Raw genomic sequence first — 20092 nt, forward strand, 5'->3', positions numbered from 1 at the left:
GGCATCTTGAGACAGATGGAAGGTTGACAATCGGACACGCATAACCGGTTGATAAGTTTCTGGAATCCAAAAGTATGCCTCAAGGGGGTTATCAAGAACCTTGATAGTGAAAGTTTGCCCCTGTTGTCACTTCATATCGTCCGATCCTCATCATATTTAATCAATCATCATAACATCGTGTTGATATCCTCTGAGAACCTTGGAGACGCCAAGGCCATTCCACTCCGCTTGGCATTCAAACGACCAGATATCATAGGCGTAGGAGTCCACCAGTAGAGGGGACAATAAGGGAAAAAGCAACGAGGTGACGGGCCCATGGGAGATTATCTGCTGCAGGTGTGGATATAAAGCCCGCGTCTGTTCTGCATCTCTCTGTCACTTTTCATCGCAGACGTCAACCAATTTTTCTTTGTACATACCTCGCTGTCCCTGCAGAGCCTCTCTAACAACGACAAGATGAGATACTCCATCCTTGCTATTGTGGCTTTGGCCTCGTCTGTCTTGGCCCAGACTACCAGTCAGGACCCTGGTCCATCACCTACTGCCTCCGTCGGCTGTGAACCTCATGGCGATCACTGGTATGCCGCGTCCTTTATGGTGTTTATGAACATCCCGACTAACCCTCATCTTCCACCATAGGCACTGCGAAGGCCCTGCGACCGATGCCGCAGCCACCGTGACTTCTGCTGCGTCGGAGTCCGAGACCGAGACGCCTGCCGTGCCCAGCCCTACCGAGTCAGTAGGCTGCGAACCTCACGGTGATCACTGGCACTGCGAGGGACCCGCGAGTGCCGAAGCCACGGCCACCTCGACTGCGACTCACTCTCACGACCACGAGGACGAAGAGTCAAGCGCCACTCCAACAGTCCCCAGCCCCACCGAGTCGGTCGGCTGTGAGCCTCATGGCGACCACTGGCACTGCGAGGGACCGGCTGAAACGGGTGAATCGAGCGGATCTGCAAGTGGAACTGCCAGCTCAACCAGCGATGCCGCTACTGCTTCCTCTACCGGTTCTGATGAGGATGAGGAAGGAGGCGCTGGAATGATCGGTGCTCAGATGTCCATGGTGGTTGGCCTGGCCTTGGGTGTCGCCGCTCTGCAGATTTAAGGGGGAGAAGGTCGATGGATATGGTCTGTGTTGGTGTCTTTGGTCTTGGCAAGATGGAATGTATCAGCGCAAAAGGACATGTGACTTGTACAGGGTCAGGTAGAAAGATAATAATATGTATAGTCTGAGTGGGTGCGAGAGGCAAATGTTCTAGAATTTTGGTCAAGTGGGTTTCTTGTATACTCCGTAGTGTAATTGAATGAGGGTTAATGGTTGACTGATTCTAGGGTTGGCCGGATCAGTTGATCCGTCCGGCATCCGAGGTGGTGTGTCCGATCAGCCCATCCGGGAAGTCCCTGCATTAGGGGCCAATTATGTCTTATATATTAGACACAAAAACAAAAATCATTTGCGAATAAAAAATGCAAGAGAGCTGGTCACTGTTTCAGCATCATGGAGTCCTTTTTCAATTCTAGTGCTGTGCAGCCCGCGGCAACCTACGCTCAGCTCTTCGAAATTGCGAAACAACAGCACAATATGTCCACTATGGAGAGTCTCTGGCAAGCCCACTACGCCTACTGGGGGAATGACACTCTTGCGACAGGTAACTCATTTAAACCTCACATTCCGACTGGCCAAGGCTAATGGGGATCAGGAATCATGGCCTTCGTCGCCCACGAACTAATCTACTTCGGCCGCTGCGTTCCCTGGATCATTGCCGACGCCCTGCCCATCATCTTCCGCAAATACAAGATCCAAGAAAAAAAGTCACCCTCAGTCAATGACCAGTGGACATGCATCAAATACATTCTCGCTATCCACTTCATCATCGAACTCCCCCTTATCGTCCTCTTCCACCCAATGATGGAACTCTGCGGCCTCTCATACACCCTCCCATTCCCTCAATTGCGCACCATCGCCGCTCAAATCGTCACCTTCTTCCTGGTCGAAGACACATACCACTACTGGCTTCACCGTGCCATGCACTGGGGACCTTTGTACCGCTCCATCCATCGCATTCACCACCAATACGCCGCACCGTTCGGTTTGACTGCCGAATATGCCAGCCCCTGGGAAACACTGTTGCTTGGATTCGGGACCATCGGACCCCCTTTGGTGATGGGATTTATTACTGGCGAAGTGCATCTGATGACGGTGTTGGTGTGGATGACCCTGCGGCAGATCCAGGCCATCGACGCGCACTCGGGATACGATTTCCCCTGGAGCTTGCGACGGATCGTACCGTTTTGGGGTGGGGCTGATTGGCATGATGATCATCATCGCTATTTTGTGGGGAATTATTCTAGCTCGTTCAAGCACTGGGATGGTGAGTTTCCTTCTTTCCAGATCACTCTCGCTGGCATACCTCGTTCCTCAGGCTAACGGTTTTGCAGTGTTGATGGGAACAGTCGCCGGTCCGCGAGGAAAGGCAACTAAGCGCAAGGCTTAGATCTTGACAGCTCGAGACGTGTGATGGCTCTTTTTTCTTTCTTTCTCGTGGGTATTTTATTACTTGTCTTTGGACATCTTTTTAATGTAATGCTATTCGCCGAGAACGTATGCTCAGCTCGATGTACATAATACCTTTACAAAAATAATCATGATTTAATATTGTTTCTGTCGCTACGTTTTACCCAGTATAGCATCACTTTGCAGAGAGTATCGCGCGAAGAAGGGCATTTAGACCAGGCATATATGCTTAGTGCATTGTTGCCCTCGTGCCTGTACTGCATTTTGGCGTGGACAGCGCGAAAAGCCAAGATGTGAATAGATCCGAATGCTTATCAACCGCAGCATTCACTATCAGTAGTCCTGTGTAGAAATGTTTATTGGATATTTCTACTCGAGGGATTTAATCTACCATTATTGCTCTTCACTGTATTGCGCGACCTGCTTTCCGCGACCTGTTTTCCCTTCGCTGAAGTCAAAGGCCTCCGTCCACCATAGGTGCCTGAAGCGTTTGGACTCTTTGTCGCTAGCTATGGCTACTGACAAACCTTTTGCTATTCTTCCTCAGTCTACAAAAGAGTCGCAGCGGGATGACATTGTCGCCGATGCAACTGGGCCTCTCAAATGGTGGAAGAACCTCCAATCCGGATCAAAGGTGACGCAAGATCACATATTTTTCAGAACTCTCTACCGTTCCAAATGAACGTGGTTCAGGCCACACGGAGGTTTCTTTTTTTCTGAGTTCATAATATTCCGCCTGGCGCTGGGAGATCATGGCGTCATCACTTTGCAGCAAGCAAACTCTATCTTGGCAGGTGAAGAGCTCTAGAAATATCTACAAGCAATAGCAGAATTGACCAAGCGCTACCCAGGCAAACCTAGACATCATTCATGGTGATATTACAAATGCAGGCCTGGTACTAGACGCAGTTGTAAGGCTCCAAAGAGGACAGTGTCAACACCTCTCTTATTGCCTTTCTAGAAGGATTTGCCGATCTGGACTCTGATCACTGGTCTGTCACGCGAATAGAGGCTAGATGGCATTCCTCTCAAGGCAGGTTTCGGTACAATCAGAGGTGGTGATGCTCGAGCGGTAGAACTCAATCATCGTCACCTGTGTCATAGAAGAAATCTCTCATTGCGTACAACAGAGAGGAAGGTAGTAGTCTTGTTAACCGGAGTTTTCACACAAATCTGCAAACAATGATGTCACAGCTAAGAGTTCTGTCGAATAACATGAGTCTGCCAGTATTGATGCTGCATTTACCTGATTATCCCGTTAAGTTCAATATTCAGGACCAGTTCTTGACGGAAAGTCCCGGTCAATTTTTACAGCGTAGAAACAGCCTGACAGCCCGTATATAGAGACTTCAATGCTAAAAGTTGACATCGCATTGATTTGCATGCCCCAACCTACACCCTCTCAATTTAACACGTCTCAATTCAACACTTTGGCACATACCAGTACAAATGCCCACCATTCAGTTTGACCACTATATTCATGCCCACCTAAAGGGGATCATATCTAAGTTAGATTATATTCTCCAAGTTCTTCAAACCCACGCTCAGGAAGCTATTGACCCCCTTGTCCGGTCTCTCCACGATCTATTTCGTGAACCTCTTCTCACCATCGGAGCTTCTGAGACTATTCCACCTCCCAGCCTCGCCGACTCTTTCCCGTTTCTCGAGTTTGAGAGCTACCATCAGTTCATCAGTGCCTTCAATCCGCCAGAATCCTCGATGGCCTTCATTTGTCCTTCCTTGACTACACTCGATCTATCTACTCCAGCTTTATGGAAATTGATCAATCTGTGAAGCCACTTCTTCCCCCGTTTTATCAGTCCATCGCGCTCTTCAGTAAAGCCCTCGTCCCATTCATTATCATGGTCCTTCACCCAGCACGTCTAACCAGTTTTCTAGCGGGTGTGGCAACGCACTTGATTATCTTCAACCGTGGAGAATGGGATCGATCCTCGCCCAAGATTGCGGTGGCATTCGGTGCCATTGCGGTCGTCTCCATGTTGTTGTTCTTCAACTTCAAGGGATGGTCTCTCGTCTTATTCTCCCAGCTTAGCATCTTGTATGCGTCCGGGATTCTGTTGAGCATTTTGCTCTACCGTCTGTTCCTGCATCCGTTGCACGAGATCCCGGGCCCATTCCTGGCACGCATCACCGTGATGTGGCGAAGGCCAACGTTCAAGTCTGTTTGGACTGATCATCGTCGGTATGGCGATTTCGTTCGTATTGGTGAGTTACTCTTTTTTTCAAATAGGCTAGCACTCCCACTCACTTTGACTCAGGTCCACGAGAAGTGTCGATCAACAATCTTGACGGTTTCCACCAGATCCATGGTCCCGGTTCTCCTTGCGTCAAGGCTCCGATTTATGAATGTATCATGGAACGGACATTGCATATAACACGCGAATACCCAATGCTTACTGCGAGAACAACTATGTGGGAGAAGTCACTGGATCATAAGGATTGCAAGTATCGCCTGCCCTGAATTCCAATACATATTGAAATACGCTAACGGAACTGAACTTTACCATTGACAGGTCTCAAGGGTTACGAAGCCATCATTCAAAAGCACTGTGAGACTTTCGTCGAGTGCCTGAAATCCAGGTCCTATTCACAGTTCGACATCACCGAGTTACTCAGGTTCTTCTCCTACGACGTGATGGGTGATCTAGCCCTGGGTCAATCTTTCGATATGGTCAAGTCTCAGAAGATGCACTCGGCCCTGCTGCAGGAAAGCTTCATGCAAGACTTTGTAGGATCGTTCAAGTGTGCTCCGTGGTTGGTTACTCTACTGAAGAAGCTATCATTCATACAGGACCTACGAGCTGCTTGGTTTGATGATTGTGCCAATTTGCTCGACGAGCGGCTCAAGGTATGCTATTCTTATTTGACCTCCTTTTTGAGTTTTCCCAGGCTTTGATCGCTAATCCAGGCCTTGTCCAATTCACAGCTAGGTCAGCAACGCGAGGACCTCTTTTCTTCCCTTCTCAGCTACGCCAAGGCCATGAACAATAGACCTGCTTCCATGCGTCATTCGCTTTTAGATGACGCAGATCTCGCCATGTCGACCGGAACCGACAGTATCGCATATACCCTCTCGGCCTTGATGTGGCTTCTCGCAACCCATCAGAAAAAGCAAGAGTTGCTGCATGAGGAAGTTCGTCGCTTCCCACCCAGCAACTCCGGTTTTAACCATGATTACACCAAGGCCGGCGCGTCTTATTTGGACGCATGTATCAACGAGGCCCTGCGGTTGTATCCGGTTGTCCCTGGCGGAATTCAGCGTTTGACTCCGCCCGAGGGCCTTGCTATCGCAGGGCAGTTCATTCCAGGAAATACAATTGTCTCCACGCCAATCTGGAGCATGCACCGTGGTAAGTTTATCTTTCTCTAACATCTTCCCTATAATGCTATTCTCAATCAAGTAAAGCTAACGACACACGAACTAGATCCACGCTACTTCGTTGCCCCCAACGAATTTATTCCTGAGCGCTGGACTACTCGACCGGATCTTGTCCTCAAACGGGACGCCTTCGTCCCCTTCCTGACCGGGCCGTACGGATGCCCTGCGCAGCAATTCGCTGCCATGGAGATCCGCATGCTCATCAGCTGGGTCGTGTACGACTTTAAGCTCCAACCTCGAGAAAACAACCGCATTGATGGAGAGAACGTTATCAGGAAACCGGGCCCTGTGGAGAAATTCATCCTCCAGTTCCCGGCTCATCAAGTAAAATTTACGCCTAGGGAGAAGCGTCCTTCGACAGAAGAGGCTTTCCGCGAGGAAGTAAGCAAGATGTTTCCGAGGTCTCCTAAGAGAAATGATGAGTATATGAAAAGGCTTCAACAGGAGAAACGGGTGTATTCTAAGGAGCGCCGTCGCTTCTAGGCAATCTTCTCCGGAATTCGATTTTCCTTACCTTACATGTCTTTGGGTTGTAGCTGTGGGAGTCATATTTTCTGTCACTTTGTTTGTATTCTTATCTTCATTTTATTCTTTATACCTTTTTTCTATATCTTCCTCGCTTTAAGTTCCTACGTTTACAGATTGAGATGAAGAATGTTCAATCAAGAATGCTGTTCGTATGGACGTTATATTTGTCATCTATAACTCGAATACAAATCAATCCTGCTCTTTTACATAATGGTCTATTTATCCTAGCTCCAACTTCAGAAGTTTTAATTGCTGGACCTCCATGGTACCTCACTTCTATAAACGAAAGATTTGGAATATTATTCGGCATCAGAACTTTTGACAGACCTCATCGTCCACCCTGCTCGCTGTTTATCCAATGCATTCCATTCAATACTTGTCAGACCCCAGGGCCTACTCACCGTTTTTTCTTGGCTTCCTCACCATCAACCACCGCAACTCTTGCAAAAGCCTTCGTAATCGCCTTCACACTCTGCGTCGCATAGTCTGTCCAGTGAATCAACATTAGCTCCATATTCAACTCCATGCCACCCAAGTCAACACCCCAGAGAGATGTGACAGGAAACTTACAAGTCCCGACAGCCATCCAAATAAAATTCATAAAAAAGTAATAGAACCAGAAATAATATCCCTCTGGTCGACAGTACGAAACACCTTCCGTATACAGATCCATCAGACTAGTAGCGTAGTACAGCACGTCGCCGTAGATCTGACCCGTGGAGAGTATGAGCTGGCACGCGTGGCGAGCAGGATGTTGTTTGAGAATGAAGTAGGCTGTGAGGAAGGAGAGAGGACCCCATGCTCCCTTATTGACGTTATTATCAGATTCGGTAATGCATTATATGCAAGTTAGAAGTGATCACAACACTTACAGCCGTGACGGCCTCCATGCACACCAGGAACGTGTCGGAGGTTAAATAACGAGAGTCAGACAGAGAGTATTCCTTCCAAAGCTGACCAAAGAGGGTATCTGAACCGGCTAAGCTAGGGTTCTTGATGACAAAGTACGCTTCGAAGAAGAAGTGGATGCAGCCAGCTATTGTCGTTCTGTTAGCCTTGCCTGACTTGTATAACCAACGGAATCACCTACTCAAACACATCCAAAGAAACGCCAGCTGGTCTGATTTAGTCGCTGTCGGACGAATGCGTCGAATCGTGATAAAGGCTGCTCCCAAGACAGATAGCCAGAGAATTGCGAACTGAAATATCAGAGTAAAAGGCGTGTCTTTGTTCGGTAGGAAATGCGGGAGAGGCAGGTCCAGAGGATAGTAGTCGTGGGAAATTGACTCGGACATGTTGTCGAAGCGGATTGTTTCTGGCATTTTGGTGTGCTGTATCCTCTCCAATAAAGAAGAACTGAATGGGTATTAATCACTTGTTAACTAGAAGTAAACATATAAATACCGTGGAATCTTTTCCGAATGTGGTAATCCTAGGGCAGGGCTGGATGGGGCCCGCGGAAGCCGAGAACATTCGGAACGCTGCAGGAACCGAATCAGACCATAAAGTACGGAGTGGTTTCGACGGCAAATTCGAAGCCGAGATCTTGGCGCATTAAGCCTGGCTCCTTCTTTCGATGTTTTATGGAGAAGGTTTAAAATATCTTTGCTTGGATTGGTTCCTGAGCAAGGCAGTTGTGGGGTAGGGGATTTCCATAGATGCGGAATTTGATGCCATTCCCTATTGCGATTGTTCGCATTGGAAATTGACAGTAATGGATATGGTTCATCGATGGAGGCGCTGCGGCCAGGTCTGGCCTGAGATCCACGGTCTTTGGTTCTTTCGTCTATCGGAATCTGGAGAGTGATGTCAAATCGAAAGAACCGTGTCTGACAAATCCAACTTCCTTCGAATTCTACTTCATATGCATTGCGTACTGACAGTATACTGGGCCCTGCCGCAGTATCAATATAAGCCATCCAACACAACGGTATTAACAAGAAGAGACAATGCAGTCAAAAGATAGCCAAAACCCAAACGCCACGGTCAACGAGTAACTTCAGAGCTCATCCCAAACAGGAAGATCACGGACAAGCTCTAATGGCCCTACATGCCTCGGGCGGATCCTCTACCTCAAACATGTACCTGTCGGGGCGATCCAAAAACCCCCTCCGGTACTTCGGACAACGGCCGGACGTCAGCAATTGATTCCGACAGGACCAGTCACAGGCATATCGAAAGAACTGCTTATTGCCGCGCACATCAGGCCCACGAACAATCATGTCATTGATGCGACTGGCGTAGTTTAGGCAGTCGGCGCAATACGCGACCGGATCTGCATCTGGGACAGACCAGTGTCTGGAGTAGAGGAGGATACCTGGCAGGTTGTCAGCGAAACTTATTCATTCGTCCAGTGAGCATCTTGAAGGGATAATTCATAACAAACCCAGCGCTAGTAGAAGAAGCGAGAGCAATGCAAGGGCGACGTGAAAGAGGCGGAACTTCATGGCGGGTCGGCACTGAAATTCCCCGAAGGTGTCGAGAATGTCTGCCTTGAAGCCTTCGTCCTCAGGGATGACCGGGGGTGCCTGAGGACTGAAGCTAACCGGCTTGGGACTAGCGTGGGAATCGCGGTAGCCTCACGTGATAAAGAAGAGTCTGCCCAGATTGGGACTAGCGCACTCGTCCCACCAAGGGATCCTGGCTGCCTGAGGCCCTCACCTGCTCCGTCCACTGCCATCTCCGTATAGCAGCTTGCCAGGGCACAAGCCCATCTGTGCCCGCGTGAAGTATATTTCACATGAATGAAACTTGTTTTCTCTCGTTGATAAGCCCTTGCAGTGAGGCGTCGTTTTGCCTTATTTGCCCATATTTCACTGCGGCACCCCTCACACTCTGTGAATTATATATTCGAGGACCAAATTCAACTCGATGTTATTCCCACGCTCGATATAGATCATTGTTTAGAACATTGACAGACTGTACGGACTAGGAGTAAGGAATTGAAGGCATATCCAACCCCTCAGTAACTGATGGTAATCCCCACCATCCCAGGAAACCAAGTGGGTCAAACGTAACCCGTCTGGCACCATCAGTTAATAGCAGAAATGCCCAGGAAGCAAGAACGTAGAGCGCATTAAATAGCACTCATTCCCAGCCCGTTTTGTACAGGCCTCATAAATGCACCTCAGCTCAATCAATAACGACAGGGATCTGATTCCACATCGAAACTAAGCCGATCTGCGTTCCAAAATGTCTTCCTCTCTGTCTCATTCTCCGCCCACTATCCTGCTGATCCATGGCGCCTGGCATCATCCCGAGTTCTACGCACCACTCTGCAAGTCGCTCGAGGCGCTAAACCATGAAGTCATTTGTCCCCGACTCCCAAGCTGCAACGACGCTGTCCCGCCGACGAAATTGCTGTCAGACGATGTCGCGTTGATCCGAGCCACCGCGCAAACCCTCCTCGACAGGGGCAAGAGGGTTGTTGCGATCATGCACTCGTACGGCGGAGTAGTGGGCACCGATGCTCTGCACGGTCTGCCGATCCAGCATCTGATCTACATGACTGCGTTTGTGCCCCCGCGCGGAAAGAGCCTAACAGGCATGTTTGGAGGGACGCTGCCGCCCTTTATTACGATTGATGTACGTGCTTCATGTCCACCGGTTTTGCGGGAAAGACTGGACTGGTCAGAGCTGACACCGAGCACAGGAAGAAAACGCCCTTCTAAGAGTTCCCGACCCAGCTACTTTTTTCTTCAACGACCTCCCCTCGGCAGACGCAGCTCACTGGGCGAGCAAGCTGGTGGTACATCCCAAATCCACGCAATTCGATCCTATCTCGCACGAAGCGTACCGCGGCATTCCGGCGACCTACATCCTTTGTGAGAAGGATGCGGCGCTGATCCCCATGGTGCAGGAGCTGATGGTCTCAAACGTAAAGAAAGCGGGCGTGGAGATGAGCGTCGAGAAACTGGATGCTAGTCACAGCCCGTTTCTCAGCATGCCTGACAAAACAGCTGCGCTGGTGCACAAAATCGCGTCGAGATAGATTTACGGGACACCAGCAGGGATGGTTCAGGGGGATAGACCCGTTCTGTGTAAATTCAAATATATTAATAAATCGTCACCGCTGAACAAACGGCACCAGGCATGAAGCGATGTAACGCTTCCACCAAAAAAGGATGCCATTAACTTTTTGAAGGAGTCGCCTGAAAGGCAAATCCACACTAGGACGTTCATCGATTGCAGATGTACCAATTGCTGAGCGGGATTGAAATGACGGTTCCACCTGCCACGATCCTGATCCTTCGTGCCAGAACTGCGTCGAAGGAATGAGCCCCTGACGGGTGCAAACCAAATTGTGTGTCGATCGCTGACGCCCGCCGAGGATTAACCTACCGCCATAAAGCTTCCAATGTAGGTTATTTGTTCAAAAATGGGAACGTTTTCTGTCTTCAATCCGTGCAGAAACTGACACTTTATTAGGCCATCGGGTAGCATTTCTGCACTAAAGGACAACCAGCCAATAAATCACACAACTAGTAAATGCCTCAATAGCCCCGATCCTTCACCCCACAGTATAAACAGAACTACGGAGTAGATTGAAGACGAACCGACAGTCGACAGGCCGGCTCCTCCAACAAGAAAGCCCAAGGGGACCTTGATACCGCTCCACAACTCTGTTAATCTGCGGAAGAAACCACCGTCAAACGATCAAACCACCCAGACGGACCAGGGCACGGAGTCTAACTCCCATCGATGCCGTCCCACGTCCCAACTCACCCGCAGACAGGATCTCATCGGTGGGTCATCGCCTACACAAGAGAAACGACCAGGATGAGCCCATGCAGGACGCAGATTTGGGTTTTCAGTGGGGTTGTCGTGCGATTAAACTGACGAAGAAAGCGTTAAAAATGGTTCCATTCGTCTCGGCTTCAATGTTACCTACTGGTGCTGGCTCCGGCCAATTATGCGAAAAGCGCTTGTCGACATTGCATCGTCACCATGGTTGCCAACGACCGGGGACAGACGTACATTGATGTCTCCTCCGCCCTGGTGGCTCTTTCAACGGCGATTGTAGCTGTTCGGATCGCGGCACGATGGGTCAAGTCGACTTTGGGATGGGATGACTATGTTATTTGTATCTCAATTGTGATTGCGTATAGCATGCTGGCAGAAGCCGTCTTTTGTTTGTCTAACCTTTCCCCGAAAACCACGAACCCGGATTCTGACTGCGATAGGGGCCCGAGATGGCGGGCTTGGAAAGCACCTGTCAAGCCTAAGTATGGAGGAGAAGATCATGTTCCAGAAAGTAAACTCTTCTACTCTTCGGGCCACCTTACAAGCATCTCATTCCATGAAGCTAACCATAGAACCAGTGTTTCTTCGCCAACGAGATATCGTACACCCTCCTCGTCCCATCCATCAAAATATCCATCCTCCTCCTCTACCGACGCATCTTCCCGATTCGCAAATTCCAAATCGCTAGCTGGATCGTTGGGGGTCTTGTATGCTCCTGGTGTCTCGCGGTCTTCATAACCGTGATGCTCCAATGCCGACCGATCTCGTTGAACTGGGATAAGTCGCAACCGGGGACGTGTATAGACGCGAAACAATTCTTCTTCGGCAATGCAATTTCTAATCTGCTCATTGATGTGGTGATTCTTATGATGCCGATTCCGATGGTTCTGCAGTTGCAATTGCGGACGTCGCAGAAGTTGACTATATTGGGTATATTCTTACTGGGCGGATTGTACGTCCCTTTGCTTTTGTGCTTTTATCTCAGTTGTATCACGCTTTTGAACTCTTTTGTCCAAAGCTAATCGATCTAAACAGTGTCTGTGTCGCAAGTATCATGCGCGTCGTCACCCTCAAAATCTTTGAAAGTAACGATACTTCCTGTATGTCTGTCTCTTACTCCCTATAACACAACTAGCCCCTAAAAAGAAAGCAGACTCGGTAATGGAAGCCGCAACATGGACCTTCGTCGAGCCCTGCGTGGGCATCATTTGCGCCTGTCTGCCAACTCTGCGCCCGCTAGTCCGCACACTATGCTGCGACATGCACTGGAGCAGCAAGGACTCCGAGGGAGCACCGGGGCCGAATTACAGAATGCGTCGGATTTCGAGTTATGCCAAACGGCCTGCCGCAGCGCAAGATACATTGTGGAGTCAGGATCGCTTGCATGATGAGTATCCGTTGACAAAAGCAGAGACGGAGTCAGGGACAGGAGTACAGGTTCGATCGGGGGGGTCTTAGATTCTGTACGTTTACGATAGATCGCTTTGAACGGATTAGCCCTTTTATAAACTATTATACTACCTTTCTTTCACATTGTTTATGCCAGTAGTCATCGAAATCGGTCGGCAATAGTCATGCTTGGTCCAGTCCCAGGCTACTCAATAACCTCTTTGGATCGATCCTAGATCGAAATTGGCCTACAGCTACATTCACTCATCTTAAAGAAATGCAGATATGAAGTAAGGCTGACACACCATATTCCAGTTCTAAGAATATTTACATAGAGCTAATGAACATATATACATCCCGAACGAGCAGTCTATAACCATGACGATCTAAAAACAAGACCAACTTGAGAAACCAACACCAAACTCCACACCAGCAACCCAAACACCAAATCAACAAGACACCTCCCTCAATTCACTCTCTTCCCCTTCTTCTCTCCCCTCCTCAAGCTTCTTCTTCTTCCCATCCCTCAACACTTTACTCGGATGCCAAACACTCAACGCAATCATCGCAAAGAACATCAACATCGAATCAAAAACATACATGAACGCCTCATGACTGATCAAATACCCATCATTGCCCTGCGCATATTCAATGAGTCGGAAGATCGACCGCACGAGAATCAGCACGCTCGACACGTACAAACCCCACATGGTGCCTCGCCAGGTCGCGTCGTTCCAGGGCATGCGGGAGGCGGAAGACGTAGTGGTGAGAGAGACAGGCGTGGGCGATTTTCGGATCCGTAGGTGGAAGATTATGGATGCGATGACGAACACGCCGAAGAAGATTAGTTGCACGCAGAGACCGCCGATGGTGACGTTTTCGCCGGTGTTCATGGCGGAGATGGTGCCCGAGGCCATGATTCCGCCTCCTGATGGTGGAGACTGGTTAGTCTATGCTTGATTGAATTCGATATTCGTGTGGGGAAGAAGAGAATGCATACCGGAAGCTTGCATCAAGAAAGAGAGGACGTCGCCTGTCACGAAGATCCGGGTGAGCCATTTAACCGGCACCACGCTCAAGTGTTCGGCGTTCAGATAGCGAATAAGTCGACCAAGGGTCATGTAGATCGAGGCAGCGTAAAGCGGTGGAGCGAGGAGGATCATAAGCGTTTGAATGGCGTATATCGGGACGTTCTCTTTATCGGAGTGGGCGAGGACGCGACAGATGTATCCAATGATTTGGACTAAACGAGCATTGAGCGTTAGCTGGGTCTGTAGCCTCCCAGAAGAAGGTGCAAAAGGCAGAGGAAGCTTACAAACACCACCGACGACGAAAATCAGGAAATACCAGCATTTGGCCCGAATAACCTGGTACAGATGGTATGCCGTGATCAGGACGAAGAGGACAATGAACAGGATGGCGGCCGCCAGCGACGGCGTATACCGGTACAGCTGGAAGTCGATCTCTCCGTGACCGGCCATGTTGAGATTTCTTTAATCTTGAATGCCTGGAATGCGCCCCAAAGAAATGGGACTAACCCAGCCTTATATGAGTGTCACGGACCCAGACATTCTACGATTTTACTCCACATCGGGGATTCTAGAGACGCCACTATTATGGGAGGCAGTACGCGTGTTCGTGTCCGTGATCGGGGAAAAACTTGACATCTCCACTACAAAGGTTATGATTGGAGTATAGACAGTTAAGCGACGTTGACTCGCCTCGGTTAGACCCGCGCGTGTCCGTATTCGAGTCCGGGGAGTCGTATCCGCATCGACATGGGGTCTGTTCCGATTTCTATAAATTGATCTAAGCCCCCGGCCTCATGGGGTTCTAGGCAGCACGTTATCGAGGACCTCCCCCGCGATCTGCTCATTTAGGCATACTGATTGTACAGGGTTTTCTTTGCTTCGAGACCTGGGATGCGGAGGGTGACCGACTACACTGAGAATATTTGCCACAAACGGGACATGTCCGATTAATTCCCATTCAAGACTGCTGTGGGCTCTGATGGTTATATGCGGTACCTAGTGTGGTTGATCTTCAAGAAAGCAGACTGGGCAGCTTCCAATTACCTTTCGTTTTGGAAACCCCTTAGTTGATTATGCGAAAGCTACTGAGGAATACTAACATGTCCATAATTTCAACAACACTAACATTATGAAAACATCTCAACCTAGATAGACACTCACCAAGAAAAAGTCAGGCTCGCCTTGCCCTCCGCGAAATCTACCTCTTGGCCATACTTTCCATCCTTCGCACCTTTCGTCAACTTCACCTCCGATTCAACAATGCCGTCAGTGACCGAATACTTCACCAACGCCCTCTCCATATTGACCGTCTCAATGCCTTCCACCCCCTTCTCGATATCCAGCACAACTGCCTTGTTTTCCAGATCGACCGCGACCCGAGTAATGGCTCCAAAATCCAGACCAACCCACAGTCCAGCGTCAACCACATAAACTCTCTGTCTGACCGAATCCCTCGGCTCAACCACCACCTGCCCGTTCTCCGACGAAACCACATTGCCGCCGTAACTCAGCCACCCGAATGTCGGATGCTTGAGTACGTACGTCGCGGCCCCCAGAACATGTCCAACGAATCCAGATCCATAATCGCCCGAGTACGCATCCCAGTCTAACGTCTCGGGGAACGAGTGGAAGGACATAGATCCGAAGCCGTCCTGGTGGATATTCGTCAACGGGCCCTGGTTCCCGCCGTAGCCGATTCGGAGGTCATAGAGACTCAGGTCGGAGGTCGGGTTGCTGGAGGAATGGTAGTTATCGAGGATGGGGAGGGCGTTGAGACTGGATCCGTAGTGGTGGATTTGTCGCTCGATGCGGCTGAGTTTACCGGCTGTTCTGGGAGGGAGTTAGCTTGCTGTAGATTGTAGCCCCAAGTCAGGGAGAAAGGTTGTGAGGGTAGTGTATACCCAAAGTCCCAGTATCGGCGCGCGTTGCCGTTCCATCCCCAGTGCGCAACGGTGGGCATGAACCCGTGGATCGATTCGATGGTTTTCTGAGCCGTCTCGGTGAATCCGAAATACCTGTCGATGGTTAGACGATGCCACCGAAAAAACGCATTAGAGTGTGCCATACTTAGTCCACAGGTAGACACCTTCCTGGCCGGTGCAGTCCCAGGCTTGTTCGCTGCCAAACGGGTCCTCCTGGGTACTCCATTCCTGGGCTCGTGGTTTGAAGATTCCTTCGAGAGTCTCGGCTTCGGTGGTGTAATTCTCTAGCTTCAGGTCGTCTAGGACCAGTTTCCAGACTGTCTCGCCCATTAATCCGAGGTCATTATACCAGGTGTTTCTACTGCCATCCTTGTGCGTGCCGTAGACAAAGCGGATTCTGCTGCTGTTAGCTCTTTCGCCTCGTGAACCGTAGAAATGTGTAAGAGGAGAAGGGGGGATGAACGCACGTCTCGTATGCCTGTTCCAAATACCACTGCGCACTCTGGCGCTCCAACGCAGTCGAGGACCGTCCGGCGCGATACAGCGCCCAGTAGAGACACGTAACGTGCACGTAGTTATACGCTCTGTCCAGGAGGTCCGCCCCTTCTTTATCCCAAGCCCCCGGCCAGTAGATGTTTGAATCGTAGCTAAAATCCGGCATCGCTTCTGTGTCGTAGTAGAACAGACTCTTCCGCACGCCGTACTTGTTCTCGCCGCTGGTCAGCTGCAGTCGTGCCCAGACGGTTTCGTTCACGAAGGTCTCGAGTTTTGCGATCTCCTTTGCGACGGGCTGCGCAATCTGCTTCATGGCCGCCGTGACGAACGCTCCAGCACCGCCTTCGTCGCTCAGTCCGGCAATCCAGACTCGGTTGTCCTGGAGGACTGGGGCGTCGGCTGAATGGTCGTAGGTGATGATCGATGGGGACCGACCAAACGGGTCTGTCTCGTCGAACCATTGGGTTTCGGTCAGATAGCTTCCGAGTTTCGACAGCGACTTGGGGCCGGTGTCTGTGACATAATAGTGTAGACTGTGGGTGAGCCCGTTCGCGTATTTTAGTTCGATCCTGGTTCGACCGAAGGCGTCGTCCTGAGGAGTGACACTGAAGGCCTTCCACTCGTCATTGATACCGTCAAGCTGTTTCACGGTCAACCCCCCCGGGATCACATCCACCTTCTCAACAGTCTCATTCGTGCGGACGAACATCTTCCCATCCAGATCCCTCGGCAAGATATACCCAGGTACGCCCTGGGCCACCGGAATTCCCAACGACGCGACTTTGTTTTCGATCTTCTCCACCGAATCGACGACACTAAACCTCAGTCCATATGAGACCGTCTGTCCAGGCTTCAGCGTCAACGAAGTCGGTTTATTCCACGGCGTGACTCCCTTCCACTCGTTCTCCGCCCACGCCTTCGAATAGACTTGCCACTCATAGTTCCCTTCAAACACCTGACTGTGATACGCAAGCTTGCTTTCTCCGGTCTCCGGTAGAAATCGCCACGCCTCGAACTTGGTCTCGCCGAGCGGCGTAATCACCAAATGTGGCCCTGTGCCTAGCAGTCGCGTAACCTGCACATAACCAGCATCTAAGCCGATGTACGGATCCACCAGGACGCAGGTATGCCTCGTTTCCTCCCCGGTGCGCTCGAAGAAAATTGTATTCCACTCGATCGGGAACCCCAAACTACCCAGCTCGATCGACTCGGAGTTCTTGTTCGTGACGGTGAAATTCAACGCTAAGTCACCTTCATACTCAACCCAAGAGCGCGTGATGGACAGGTCATCCGCCAGAGACACATTGGTTGTTCCTCCAAGATCCGAGGACGCGATCACCGCGCTAGAGGACGAATTCGAGGCCTTCTTGCTTCCCAACGCCCCTCGATCCGTCGCCGTGTCAACATTCGTCCAGCCGCCCGAGTCCCCAACGCGGTACCGAAGTGTCAAGTCGCCAGTGTGATAGTTGCCGTTCCCATTGCGTTGGTCAAAGACGTCGGACGGCGAGAAGTCGAATTCCTCCGACGTGCCCTTCGGTTTCAAGGACCGCAGCACCCCGGACTTACCGTCCAATGTCCCGGTGAACTGCTCCGTCGAGAAATCGGTATGTCCGGCTACGAGAGCGACCAGGCGGAGCCCGATCCCCGTGGCGAACAACGAGTGAAGAAAATGCATGGTTCGTGGGCCTGGTCTTTTCAATCGCAAGACCCCGTATCGCGACTACAATCACTCGCTCAGACCGAGCGAATCTCGCGATATATGTATGTACGCGACAGACCCCGCAGCGCAACAGGCACAAAGAAAAAACGGTGCATCATCTTTGCGGGGAAGAGAATCATGGCATAGCGATTCGAGTATTTTACCGACGGAGTCGATGGAATTAACCGGGTGATCGACAGGAGATATTCTATTTGCTGCAGACAAACAAGGCCATGAACCCTGACGAGGCGGAGAAATTCCTTCCGCGCGGTTACAACTAAGGTCACATCTTATGATCGCAGGGCTTGCAAATGCGGGGGTTTGAGACATGAGTGTTCGCAGAATATTAGAAATGAAGTGGTTAAGGTAACTGGCTCATTTATCTTCGGTTGCAGGTGCTGTTTGTCGGTTAACACGGGTAAAGTGATGCTTTTGCTTGTTCTTGAGTATACGAGTCTGGGGTTTGTGCTTTGTTGGTTGGGAAATTATCAGAGTTGAATGGCCCGTCGAGTTGCCCAGGTTCCTAAGACCAGAGGTCTCGTACTCCGTGGAGTACAGATTTGGATGTCCTGAATAACCATGGTTCGCAATAGAGAGAATAAGCTTTGGTTCCTGACGCTGATGACCTAGTGTAAGTGGAGTATAGCTGGGAGGAAGAGATACTTGAATACCTGACAGCTTACGGAGTACGAATTATGGACGTAGAGTCGAGCCCCTTTATGTTATTCGGTCTACTGTCCACGTATATCACCCACCTGAGCCAACCCGAAATGTTTGTTCCCTCGATCAGACTGTCAAGCCCCGTTGGCCTATGAGAGAATTCCAATACATAATCCGGCCGGGATGGTGCATAGCTGAGTAACTCGAGTTACCTAGTTAGTCGCGTTCATATTCATGTCACACAGAGCCCTTGTGAAAGAACTCTGTCGTGGGTCGAGGACTCTCTGTCTTGCCTCGGCATATGCCTTGGGCTCTTGAGGCAAGAGGACGGGCCAGAGTCCTTTGCTGTCATGGATACCTGCTTACTAGTATTCATTGAGTCTCTCTCTTGGGTATGTCGGTCCGGGTACTCAGTCACCAGTCACATCAGGCCAGCTTGTTTGTGAATCAACTCCTTTGTCTCAATCCGGCCCCTCGAATACTGTTGGTCCATTCGTGAATTTTAGTTCCTCGGCCACGTCAAGCCAGTGAGATTGCCAGAGAGGGACAGAATGCGAGATTGAGCTAGATGCACGTCGTCGAGCATAGATTAGGTGGCAGAGCATACCGATCTTCTGCATGCCAACCAGCGATAAAGACGAGTGTTGGTTATCAATCATCAATCATCATGAAGTATTCAAATTCAATAAGCAATGTAGCGGTCAGCAATCCGGTTTCTGCGGGTCGGATATTCTCCGGGGCCCTCGAATGGCTTCGATTTGGCTCGACGCTGCGCTCCGACCGAGGGATTTCCCCCTGATTGGCGGCTCGTGTTCGGTGGAGGCGGTTGTTGCTCTCCTGGACTGATCCCTCGGTGCAAATGGCCAATTTACTCCATATACTCGCTGACTTTGAGGGGTGAGTCGTTCAAGAAAACCTCCTACCTGATGCGGTAAATGCTTCGCCATCCAAGTTCATTATCTGTGTCCTATATTCCAACAGTCATATACTCCGTGCCCCTACTATGATCTAAAAACCAACACGTCATTCATCGATCATTCGTCAAGATCGACAATTGCAGTCTAGCGAGTGGAGTCCGCGGGTGGAAATAAGACGGAACGAGTCGCACACATGGGCTTCGTCGGCTTCAAAGGCCAAGTCCAAAATTCACGGTCGGCAGTGGGTCCCATCGACCTTCCTTTTCCGTCCACGTTGCTGTTCGATCTTGTCGAGGTTCTGGAAAGACGTGGAAGATCGGAAGTGGGGGTTTGGTCTTGTTTTTGTGGTTGTGGATGTTGAGTGTTGTGCGAAGTTGATGTATCAACTGCACTGTTTTCCGCTAGGGGTCGCTTGGGTATTATTTCCACACGAAGACTTGAGTCTGATTGATTGACTGACCGGGGTTGCATTCTACAGCTTACAGTTTACACGTAGTCACAACTGCGCATTGAGCACTGACATGCTGGGAGTTAAAGTAGGGCAAGCCCCTGCACGGGACGAGTCTGGGTAGCCGTTGAATCCCTGGGCACATAAGCACTAGCGAAGTCTTTGTTAACCTGCTGAAGGTCAGGATCAAATCATATCCAACGTATAACTATTATCACCTCGAATTATACCTCCTCAATCTTATGACAGTGTCGTACAAGTATAGTAGACCCCAATATAGCGCCCATATCCCGCCACGGACCTACGGAAGCCTTGGACTCCGTAGCCTTACCCGTCGCCATT

General features: G+C 50.2%; 8 protein-coding genes across 8 annotated transcripts; 5 read left to right on the forward strand and 3 right to left on the reverse strand.

Annotated features, from left to right (window-relative positions):
- Positions 1–456: 456 nt before the first annotated feature.
- Positions 457–1108, forward strand: LDX57_012004 (uncharacterized protein; the record flags this gene model as incomplete). Its single annotated transcript, XM_046093736.1, has 2 exons — positions 457–578; positions 640–1108. The coding sequence occupies 2 exons, from the start codon at positions 457–459 to the stop codon at positions 1106–1108; spliced, it is 591 nt and encodes a 196-aa protein (XP_045949714.1).
- Positions 1109–1501: 393 nt separating this feature from the next.
- ERG25_2 (sterol desaturase family protein) lies at positions 1502–2498 on the forward strand (the record flags this gene model as incomplete). The annotated part of the gene is made up of 3 exons (XM_046093737.1): positions 1502–1652; positions 1704–2375; positions 2443–2498. 3 exons carry the CDS (start codon positions 1502–1504, stop codon positions 2496–2498), a joined length of 879 nt encoding a protein of 292 aa, XP_045949715.1.
- Positions 2499–4380: 1882 nt separating this feature from the next.
- LDX57_012006 (uncharacterized protein) lies at positions 4381–6401 on the forward strand (the record flags this gene model as incomplete). Its single annotated transcript, XM_046093738.1, has 5 exons — positions 4381–4744; positions 4798–4980; positions 5053–5387; positions 5466–5889; positions 5965–6401. 5 exons carry the CDS (start codon positions 4381–4383, stop codon positions 6399–6401), a joined length of 1743 nt encoding a protein of 580 aa, XP_045949716.1.
- Positions 6402–6843: 442 nt separating this feature from the next.
- Positions 6844–7768, reverse strand: LDX57_012007 (EXPERA domain-containing protein; the record flags this gene model as incomplete). Its single annotated transcript, XM_046093739.1, has 4 exons — positions 6844–6932; positions 7017–7251; positions 7319–7482; positions 7537–7768. 4 exons carry the CDS (start codon positions 7766–7768, stop codon positions 6844–6846), a joined length of 720 nt encoding a protein of 239 aa, XP_045949717.1.
- Positions 7769–9551: 1783 nt separating this feature from the next.
- Positions 9552–10437, forward strand: LDX57_012008 (alpha/beta hydrolase; the record flags this gene model as incomplete). The annotated part of the gene is made up of 2 exons (XM_046093740.1): positions 9552–10031; positions 10099–10437. Exons 1-2 carry the CDS (start codon positions 9639–9641, stop codon positions 10435–10437), a joined length of 732 nt encoding a protein of 243 aa, XP_045949718.1. The 5' UTR covers positions 9552–9638.
- Positions 10438–11393: 956 nt separating this feature from the next.
- LDX57_012009 (uncharacterized protein) lies at positions 11394–12676 on the forward strand (the record flags this gene model as incomplete). Its single annotated transcript, XM_046093741.1, has 4 exons — positions 11394–11577; positions 11630–11700; positions 11768–12141; positions 12225–12676. The coding sequence occupies 4 exons, from the start codon at positions 11394–11396 to the stop codon at positions 12313–12315; spliced, it is 720 nt and encodes a 239-aa protein (XP_045949719.1). The 3' UTR covers positions 12316–12676.
- Positions 12668–14112, reverse strand: LDX57_012010 (RTA1 domain-containing protein). The gene is made up of 3 exons (XM_046093742.1): positions 13894–14112; positions 13579–13821; positions 12668–13506 (listed from the first exon to the last, which is right to left on the reverse strand). The coding sequence occupies exons 1-3, from the start codon at positions 14057–14059 to the stop codon at positions 13028–13030; spliced, it is 888 nt and encodes a 295-aa protein (XP_045949720.1). The 5' UTR covers positions 14060–14112; the 3' UTR covers positions 12668–13027.
- A 498-nt stretch (positions 14113–14610) lies between these two features.
- LDX57_012011 (uncharacterized protein) lies at positions 14611–17701 on the reverse strand (the record flags this gene model as incomplete). The annotated part of the gene is made up of 4 exons (XM_046093743.1): positions 14611–15439; positions 15511–15624; positions 15677–15928; positions 15999–17701. The coding sequence occupies 4 exons, from the start codon at positions 17699–17701 to the stop codon at positions 14767–14769; spliced, it is 2742 nt and encodes a 913-aa protein (XP_045949721.1). The 3' UTR covers positions 14611–14766.
- Between the last annotated feature and the right edge of the window lie 2391 nt (positions 17702–20092).

The sequence above is a fragment of the Aspergillus melleus genome, assembly GCF_016097325.1.
Source record: "Aspergillus melleus strain CBS 546.65 chromosome Unknown contig7, whole genome shotgun sequence".
Lineage (NCBI taxonomy): Eukaryota > Fungi > Ascomycota > Eurotiomycetes > Eurotiales > Aspergillaceae > Aspergillus > Aspergillus melleus.